This window comes from Lolium perenne, chromosome 5, assembly GCF_019359855.2.
Source record: "Lolium perenne isolate Kyuss_39 chromosome 5, Kyuss_2.0, whole genome shotgun sequence".
Classification (NCBI taxonomy): Eukaryota; Viridiplantae; Streptophyta; class Magnoliopsida; order Poales; family Poaceae; genus Lolium; species Lolium perenne.
Window position 1 is genome coordinate 63,629,482 of NC_067248.2, and position 10,533 is coordinate 63,640,014.

Sequence of the window (10,533 nt, forward strand, 5' to 3'; positions counted from 1 at the left end):
AAGCTAAAAACTTGGGCCTTCCGCGATGTTGTTCTCGTGCCCGCTGGAAAGAGGTACATGCTGATTTTGGCATTCCATTATTGAAATTTTTATCATTATACAAATTTTTATCACATGCATACTTATTTTGGCATTTCGTTGTGCAGCATGTTCAAGTATGGTGACCCGAGGAGGAAGCCGACACGTGAGTACTCGAACATCCTTGGAGGCCTAATTAGGAAGCATTTCCCTGGGATTGTCAATCTCCCTAGTGGTGGCCGCGATGTGGCTTGGACTTGGAAGCACTACAGCTACGCGGAAGATCCTAGCGGCAAGTGCACCAACATGCAAGAGCGGGTTGTGCGCCACTTCTGGGTACGTGACTTTTGGCTTCTTAGCATTCAAACACTTCTTGACTACCAATAGTTGCTCTAATTCCTCTTGTTTTACCTATGTGCATGGTTGCAGAAATACTTCACGAGGGCCGAGGGCAAGGAAATTGCGTGCGACGTTATCTTACACGAGTTGTGTAGGGTGAGGGTAACTGGCATGCACTACGAGGCACGTGTCCAGTGCGTCCGCGACTGGCACGCCGAGCGCAAAGTTTGGATGAGTAAGGCTGATTGTCGGGATACGCTCATGGCACCGTGGCAGTACCTGCAGGTATTAGCATCGATGTGTTATTTATTTCCGCATTTTCATGTAGTTTATGTTCTAATAATGGGTCTATCTTGTGTATGTAGAACCCTCCTCAGTACGTCGGGGAAGACAAGGCGTGCTTTCTTGCGATGGTCATATGGTGGACATCCCCCGAGTACGCCCGGAAGCACGAGGAGGGCAAGCAGAAGCGTTTAGAGATGGGAGGTGGATCACATGTCCTGGGCAGCAAGAACTTGGCCCTTACCTTGCAGCAAGAGGTGAGCAAATGGTTTCTTCATTCTTTCGTTTCATGTTATTGTTAGCCCCGCAAGGGTGTCCCTCTTCACTTACTTGCATGTACTCTTTTGCAGGAAGTGAAGACAGGCGTGACACCAAACTTATTTGGCCTTTTCCAAAAGTCCAAGACCAGGAGGGAGCCGCATCCTGAAACGGGGTCCGTGTGGGTCAACGGGCTAGCGGAGGCCCAGTGTGGCGCGTACCGCTCGATGTTCAAGGCCAAGCACGGCGAAGACGCCGACCCAACCACCGAAGACTTTGACGTTGAGGTTGCGGTGCTTGCGGGACAAGGCAAGAAGGGTGGCCGCCTATGGATTGCTGACGGGTTAGTCGACCCAAAGACCATTCCATCTCTACGCCAGATCCGTCGTGGGCGTACGAGCGAGCAGCCTCGGGTAGAGACCCGCCCACGGGCTTCGGACCTAGCTGTTGAAAAGTTACGGGTAAGTTCTTCCCTGTTCCTCTACGCTTCATTACATGTTTTCTATTGCAATGTTACTGACATCGCGGAAACACAACGTAGGCGGAGATGGAAGAAAGGGAACAGAGGAACCAAGAGGAGAAGATGCAGATGCAGCAGCAGCTTAGGGAGAGCATGCAGATGCAGCAGCAGATGTTGCAGCAGATGCAACAACAGCAACAGATGTTCCAGCAGATGTTCATGAACCAGGCCGTGCTGACTTCCCCACCGGGGAGTAGTGCTCCTAGCACGTCGTGTCCTCCTATGTTCCCCAACTGGGTAAGTGGTTAACTTAATATCTCCGTCTCAATCTTGTTTGTTGTCTAACCGAACTTTGGATATTGCAGATCCCCGCGCCTGATCTGGCTGTGATGGCGCTCCTCCAGCAAGCGCCAAGTCAGAGCCCGCTGACACCTGGTTGACTGTCAACAATACGGGCATCATCCGGAGCCTGCAGCAGTTTCTAGGTGAGTTCTCCTACACTTCTAATTCTTCCATACCATGTCACTTGTGAATTTTAGCCATTCAACCATGTCAATTTTAGCCATTATGTTCAATTTTAGCTATTCCATGTTAATTGTAGCCATTTCATGTCATTCTTAGACATTATGTTGAATTTTAGCCATTTCATGTCAATTCTAGCGATTCTGTTCAATTTTAGCCATTCCATGTCAATTCTAGTTCTTCCATGTCAATTCTAGTTCTTACATGTCAATTTTAGCCATTCCATGTCATTCTTAGCCATTATGGAATTTTAGCCATTTCATGTCTATTCTAGCGATTATGTTCAATTTTAGCCATTCAATGTCAATTCTAGTTCTTCCATGTCAATTCTAGTTCTTACATGTCAATTTTAGCCATTCCATGCCACTTATGCATCTATATATGAACTTGTAGGAGGATAAGGAGATGGAGGACAAGGAGGTGGAGAAGGACAAGGAAGTGGAGGACAAGGAAGTGGCGAAGGTTGACGTTGCTTGTACGAACTTTGTTGTGTGACTTGGAGCATTCTATGTATGAATTTGTTGTTGGACTTTGTTGTTGGTGGACTTTGTTGTTGGACTATTGTATGGAACATTCTATGTATGGACTTTGTTGGACTATTAGTGGTTGAACTTTGTTGTTGATGATGTGCAAATATCTATATATTGTGCTATATATGTATCTGGAAATATATATCTATTTTGTGAATTATATGTGCATGGATTAAATGGAAACAGCAAAAAGCTGGAATTTTTTCAGCACCTTTGCCGTGCACATGCACACGGCAAAGAGAAAGCCGCACGGCAAAGGCTTTCTTTGCCGTGCACATGCACACGGCAAAGGGTGCCCAGCTGTGCACTATGCTGCCACCTGGTGTTGTTGTAGGGTGCTTTGCCGTGTGGCTTGGAGTGGAGGCGCACGGCAAAGTCGGGGGCACGGCAAAGCCCCCCAGCGCACAGAAAAGGAAATCGCACGGCAAAGGCGGGCGTAGCGCACGGCAAAGCTAGGTCGCACGGCAAAGGCTTTGCCGTGCGATTTTCGCTCGACGCACGCCGGCCGGATCGTTGCCGTGTGTTCTTTGCCATGCAAGGCCGCACGGCAAAGCCTTTGCCGAGAGGATTTGGGCCTTTGCCGTGTGATATTGGGGCACGGCAAAGAACAGTTCTCCCGTAGTGAAAGATTCTTTTCTCTCCTCTTTTTATCCAAATTTCAAAGCACAATAGATATCTGCGATTGATCGCCTCAGTAATTTGTTTAGCACATGATGTGGTCAGTCTAGAGAATATCACAATTCTTTCTTTAGGATGCAAAAATTACTCACTTTAGCACATGATATATTATATTTACTTTTTCTTATTGCTTTAATCTAATCGCTCGATAGGAGGACTTTCCAAAACCCGTTCAAATATGAATGACCAGTTCACCATCAAGCTCAAGCCATAGCTAAGCCCCTAAACCATGGGGAAATGCAAGAATGAACCGACGGGCATGTGAACTGGGCAAATGTCTCGAAACCATTGGTCAACGTAGAGGTAGGGTCCGAAGCATAAGGATGCTACTTTTGCACACGATGGAAAATACCGGTTGGAATACATCACATGTTGGACCAGCATTAAAGCATGGGCAGAGTCAGTGTACATTTAATCAGATCGTGCTCTGCCCTCTCTCTCCCCACGGGGAACTCAAACGGCCCTCTCTAACCGCATCAGTAGTAGTTCACTAGGGGCAGGGAGGGCCCGGCCGCCCACACCTTGGCGCAGCGGCGGAGCAGCCTGCCGTGGGGGAGCAGGCGGCCGCTGTCACGCGTCGATTAGTACGGAGGCCGCACGCTGGCTTGGAGGTGGAGGCTAGCGGGAGCCACGACGGCACCACGTCGGTGAGCTCGCGCAGGGGCGGGACGCGGTCGGGCGAGCGGGGGCGCCGACGTGGGAGAAGAGCAGCTGCTGGCGGCGGCGCGGGCCACAAGCTCGCCAGGTGGACGCGGTCGGGCGAGCGGGGGCGTCGGCGTGGGAGAAGAGCAGATGATCGATTAGGTGATATAAGCTCTAAACCTCGTTCGCGAGCGAAAGTTGAGTAACTCCTCACCTCCATGTCATCCAAGACACGCAGCTCAGGCGTGAGGAACACAAGGGTGTGCGGGTTCACCTCCTCCATTGTCCCGGCCCGGGCATCGCGCGACGCCGGCGGCATGGTCGGAGACGGGGACATGTCATTGCTGCACCATGGATGCACGAGAAGAGCTGCCGGAACGAAGGTAGCAGTGAGTGGTGGCCATTGCGAGCAGCCCGCACCACCCGCCGTCGCACCCTGGGAAGCAAGGCTGTACGAACTGCCCACATCGCTGAGGTCGAGAATCAGGGCACCTCTATCTATTGGTGCCTGGCGCCCATTCCGGCATGCCGCTATGTCCTGCACTGCGTCTGCACCACCCCATGCATGTACAACACTACCCCACCACTACGTTGGTTGCATCATCATTATCTAGCAATAGATGGAGCAATAAATTTACCTTTTATATTGTGTTTGTACGCAAAATAGGGGCCACCGTGATGTATTCTGTGCTATTTTGACCATTGTATATGAAATAATATACCTTTAGCATTGGACCACATCTATTTGTCTGCACCAATCACAGTTCGACTTCACGCGGGCTCATATGTCGCCGGGTTCCATATATGCACTCTCCTAAACCATGTGCCTAACTATTCCTGGTCATCAAACAAGAATTGTAGGGAAAACAAATCGACTGTTAATACAATAGTCAACACATCCAGCCGTCGAAAAGTACTATAATCTGAAAATTGTCAAGTCCATCACACAATTCTCACTCGAATAGTCAATTATTTACAATATTTATAAGCTGAACTAACCGCGTCGAACTCCTGAGTTTGAATGTTTAAGAAAATATCAGATGTAGCCGCAATAATCCCCCAACTACACCAAAAATCTGCCAATTTTGTAATCCACTAATTTTTTTTTGGCTCCATCAATCGAAACACGAGAAATACTGCAAAACCATCATATATTATATAGAGTTGCAATCCAACCTAACTAGTCAAGTTACTCTCATACGGAGATAGACTTGTGCTTATTAATTCCGTCCTAACTAGTCTTCTAATGTTTATGCTATCTTTTCTTGAAATACCTAAAGGGGTAAAGAAAAGATTAGATTTCTACAGGTCAAGGTTTTTTTTGGCAAAATGAAGAGCATAAGCGTAAATATCGGCTGACTAGATGGAACATTATTTGTCGACCTAAAGATCAAGGGGGTCTAGGGGTGGAGGTGTTAGATATAAAAAACAAATTCTTACTCAGTAAGTGGCTGTTTAAACTCTTAAACGAGGAAGGAGTATGGAAAGAGTTGCTGCATAATAAATATCTCTTTTTTTAGATGGAACAGTAGTAGAACAGTTTCAACAACGTATGCAAACTGATGGGTATGTTGACCTCTTTTTTTTAGATGGATGGGTTTATACGTGTACCAATAGCGCATTCTTACAATTAATTTTATACATGTTCAAATGTTATTTACGTTGATTTTTCTATATGAATTACTGAATTGGTGCCTAATAATCTTGTAGCGCATCGTGCGGGTTATTCATGCTTAATTATATGGAATATTGGACAGGCGATGTGTTGTTTGATCAGTTCACTCAGGTGTGTTATTATTTTTGAGGATAACATTAGTAGCCGCTTACATTTTCAATAGTTGTCTTAAGGATATGTTTTTAAATATTATATTTTGCAGAAGGATATGAAAGAATTTCACCGAAAATTAATCGTTATACTGGTGGAGTTCGAATTGAATAAGATAAAAGGAAAACCAATATACTATAAACCTACCAATGAAATAAATGTGTCTACTTCTGATTGTGTGATTGTGGAGGGTCCGAAACAACTATACTTGAGTGATAAAATCCACATCATACCCACAAACCCACGCAAGTTAGTTGACGAGCTTTTGCAACACATCATGTCGATTCAAGACCCCAAATTATTGGAGTAAGTAGTATGTTAAAAAAATACGATAATATGCATTGCTATGGTTTTATCATTTTTGACATTTTCCTCATAGGCAGGAATGGGTGCGGAGCTCCAAACCGTATCCAATAGGCTTGAGTCTTAAGAAAATCCAGGACATACTTAGGATGGACCAACATATGGACAATGACTGCTTCAACTTAGGAATTCGTCTAGTGGCATGCGACGAGATCCTACAGATAGCAGAGACCGATGTGCACTACATGGATCTACGTTTTTGTGTAAGTTACTACAATCTGGTATTTTCATTGTTGTCACTATGTTTCTAAATAGTTTTTTTTCTCAGATGGCAATGGTGGATTCCACACGAGGTAAAAAATACCGAGTAAAGCCAAATGTACAGTCCCTAGCAACATTGTTCAATAGTTGGCCTGGGATAGACTACAAAATCGCATCAAGCAACTTGGTAAATATATTCACTTATCCAAGGGTGTCACATTACATGTGTTTCTAATGGTTGTCCTTTTGAAGGTTTTTCTCCCTTATGCATCCGCGGGTCACTTTAACTTGTTCTCCATCGATAAGCATGAATGTACTTTGTTTGTTATTGATCCTTGGTCCATGCCGCCATCGTCGGAGGGTAAAATGGTTCGGTCGCATAAGATGAAATTGATCTTACAAAGAATTGCAATCTACCTAACCGACGTACTTGCATTAGCACAACCTGGTTGGGATGCCGATATATTTTTCTGGCCACGCACATCGCCAACTGATATTCCGCAAAGTTCAAGCATGTGAGTATCTCTAAACTAAAACCTGTATGTTTTAATTTCTTCGGTAATTAATTAAGATAATAACGAGTCATTTATCTACAGGAAAGCGTCTGGTTATTTCATTTTTTATATTATGTTTTCATGGAATGGTAAAAAGTTGGTTCATCCAATATGCACGGTGGGTACTTTACGCTACACTTTCTATTTTTTCACTAAAACTATACATGCTAATGATAAGTATTGTTGTGCAGAATATTATGGACCTGAGGAAGAATTTTTTGGTACGCTTGCTCAAGTACCATCAAAATGAAGCACTCGAAAATATTCCATACATTGTACAACATACTCTAAGAAGTATCGAGGAGGACATTTTTTTAATATAAAATAGTTAATTAGTGGAGTACTTATTGCATATTCAAACGATGTCAAATATATGGTTGTTAAATATATTTCAGACTGGTTAGAATCTTATAATTTTTTCTAAATATCCTGTGATTTTGATACACGTGATTTTTTACAACTATTGTATTGACACAATGTGAGAAAAAAAGAAGCCGTAGCAACGCACGGGTATTCAACTAGTGGGAGTTAAGGATGAATTTTTCTCTCGGGGCTCTTTCAAAGTTGGAAATGGTCAATACACACGTTTCTGGGAGGACTTATGGTTAGGTGACCAACCGTTAGCTAAGCATACCCTTCGTTGTATAACATTGTCGGCCGGAGAAACGTTCTAGTTTCGGATGTTCTAACGAGTAATCCTTTGAATATCAAATTTAGGAGAACTTTATCTACGGATAAATGGGAGGCTTGGCTATTACTACTTCAGCAGCTAATCAGGGTTAATTTGACGGAAGACCCGGATGTTTTTTTCTGGAATTTAACTACCACCGGCGCATTTTCGGTAAAATCCATGTACGCAGACATGATGAATGGCCATACGGTTTTCTTGCACAAATATCTTTGGAACATAAAGGTACCATTGAAGATTAGGATTTTCATGTAGTTCCTTTATAAAAAAGTAATCTCACAAAAGATAATCTCGCAAAAAGAAATTGAAATGGTTGTAGGAAATGTGTTTTCTGTGATAATAATGAAACAATAAATCACTTATTTTTCGATTGTCCCTTCGCAAAGCTGATTTGGAGAATCATCCAATATACTTTTAATTTGCCTTCACCAGCCAATGTTACAAATATGTTTGGAAATTAGCTAAATGGTGTTGATAATATATCTAAAGGACAAATCCGAACAAGTATTTGTGCCTTGATGTGGGCTATATGGAATTGTCGCAATGATATTGTCTTTAACAGAAGATCAAATGCTAATTTCTTACAGGTTATCCGTATGGTTACGCACTGGATCCACGAATGGTCATACCTACTACCGGAGGCTCAGCGTGCGCATATGGATTCTGGATGCAGCCGTCTGGAGACGGTTGCTCGGGATATCTACAACCAGGGTGGCTGGCAGCCTACTAAGAGATTGCAACATGCATAACAGTCTTTTCCTTTTTATTTTCACTGGTTAATATTTGTGTACACTTTGTGTGATCCTTGAGTTGTATAACCTTTGAATGTTAAACTATGCAATAAAATGGTTGTGTGCATCAATTGATGCAGAGGCCGGGGCGAAGCTCCCATTTCGAAAAAAAGAGTTGCAATCCAAGTAGAAGCCCAATAGTGCCCCAATAGCAATTTGGGGCCGGCGGTAAAATTTGGCTCACACGGGCGCGTCTAAAAAAATGCACGCGTGGTTTCGAACCCAATAAAATCAATCAATGGCAACCCCGTGTCCGCTCCTAGGCGTTTGACGCGAATCGGGCGCGCGCGCCGACGCCTTGGGCCACTTCGGATTTCGTTCGCGGACCCTGCCCGTCAGAGAGACACAGCGTTGTTGCGTTATTAAAGACGCGCATTGGCGGTCATCGCCGGAAACCGATGCTAATGTACACGCGGCAGCGGCCCAACTCCCCGTGTGGCATCAATGACTGTGGCTACTTTAAAACCCCCAGTCGACACCACTGCATCCGTCCAAATCCTCCCAACCCTAGCCACCGCCGCCAGTCGAATCCATCACCGCTAGAAAAATCTACCGCCGGAGACATGGCATAAACTACAGAAGCGGCGCCAGCGGGAGCATCGCGCCAATTCAACATCGACGAGGCGGACGTGCTCTACCGGCACCGCATCTCGCTGCCGATGGAGTACCACCTGCCGCACGGCTGACACATGTCCTCCGCCGGCTACGGTACTTATTGCCGCCGGCAGAGGGCCACCGCCCGGAGTGGGCACCGACCAGCCCGGATTAGCGCCGCCTCTTCCAGGAGGAGCGCGACGTCGAGGCCGCCAAGTCCGCCAACCGCACTGACGATGATGGAGATGCTCTTAGCCTGCTGCCCGATGGATGTGGACTCGAAGAGTCGTATGTATCCAGTCCTATTTGGATCGGAAGACGGATATCCTCGTGAAAGCCGAGTCCCGTCAGAACTCGGCCAGCCGGCCGGTCGGAGGCTCGTGGTATATATATCGTGACCTCCTAGTTACTTTTGTGGAATTCATTATGTTCGCACATTCCTTGTTCCCTCCCTGCCCTAGATCGAGTCGGATTCATATATATATATATGCACCGCCTCATGCTTTGTGGTACCCGAATCCAATCAGGAACTCGACCGGCCGGGGGCTCGTGGTATAAACGTGTTTGTGGTTTTCCTCCTAGGTTGTTTCGTGGAATTCCTTGTGTGCGCACATCCTTCTTCCCTGCCCTAGATCGATCGAGTCTGAGAGCTAAACTAGACAAGGGCTAAGCATGGCGGAGATGATAATGAACGAAAGCAGGAGGAGGCTGATGGAGGAAGACCCCATAGCTGACGAGGAGCGGAGACAAAGGAGGAGGAGGTATGGTGGGTGGACAGAGGAAGCTCTGGATGAGGATGACAGAGAAAGGGCGGAATATAGACTACGGATGCTCGAGGCGTACCGTCAGTTAGATGAAGTAAACGCACGCGAACGCGAGGAAGAAGAGGAAAGAAAGAGGTGGGACCCGGCTTCTAGAAAGGCCATGCTGGCTATGCCCCTTCCGGTGGTCGGCGAGACGAGGGAGCAGGACTGCGCGATATGCCTCGAGGAGTTCGTGGACGGCGGGAAGAAGCTCAGGATGATGCCCTGCTCCCACTCTTTCCATCAGCGCTGCATCTTCGAATGGCTACAGCGTGGCCGTCGCTGCCCGATCTGCCGCTATGAGCTACCCTCTGTAAGGGCGGATTATCTCCTTTATCAGCAACAACAAGCGGCAACCTCGGTGTCTTGATCCATCGTACTACTCTAGTAGTACTCTTGCTACATGTACTCTGTATGTGTTTCATTGTAATACAAACTACTGGAACAATATGTACGTATGTGCCCTGTTCTTAGAGCAGGTCTAACGGGCCCCTTATTTCTCTGCCCCGTATAACGCGAGTTTCTCGTCCCGTATTCCAAAAGTGCGTCTTGCTGAACCATTTCGTCTAGCAGACCCCGTATTTCATCCTGTATTTTTAAAAATTAAAACCCCGGAAAAATTAAACCATAGTTCATCTTCATTGATCATACACTGGATCATACATATACATAGTGATCTACTGCGATCCTAGCTACTCGAGGATGATGAATGGCACGAAAGGCCCCCTGGCGGCAGCCTCCTCCTCTGCCCTGGCGGCAGCCTCCTCCTCCGCCCTGGCGGCAGCCTCCTTCGCCTGGAATTCCGCCACGGCGGCGATGGCCGCCGCCTCCTCCTCTGCCTCCGCCCGAGCTTTCTTGGCGGCATCCGCCTCGGATTCGGCCACCGCACGCCGGATGGCCGCCTCCTCCTCCGCCGCCTCCTCTTCCTCCGCGCCACCTCCGCTTCCTCTGCCGCTGGTGCTGCCGATGGTCGCCCTCCATGCCG

The 10,533-nt window shown here is 46.6% G+C and overlaps 1 protein-coding gene across 1 annotated transcript; it reads left to right on the forward strand.

Annotated features, from left to right (window-relative positions):
• The first annotated feature begins 528 nt into the window (after positions 1 to 528).
• On the forward strand, positions 529 to 1,797 carry LOC127303394 (uncharacterized). Its single transcript, XM_051334135.1, has 5 exons — positions 529 to 642; positions 723 to 896; positions 990 to 1,358; positions 1,439 to 1,654; positions 1,723 to 1,797. The coding sequence occupies exons 1-5, from the start codon at positions 529 to 531 to the stop codon at positions 1,795 to 1,797; spliced, it is 948 nt and encodes a 315-aa protein (XP_051190095.1).
• Positions 1,798 to 10,533: the final 8,736 nt, after the last annotated feature.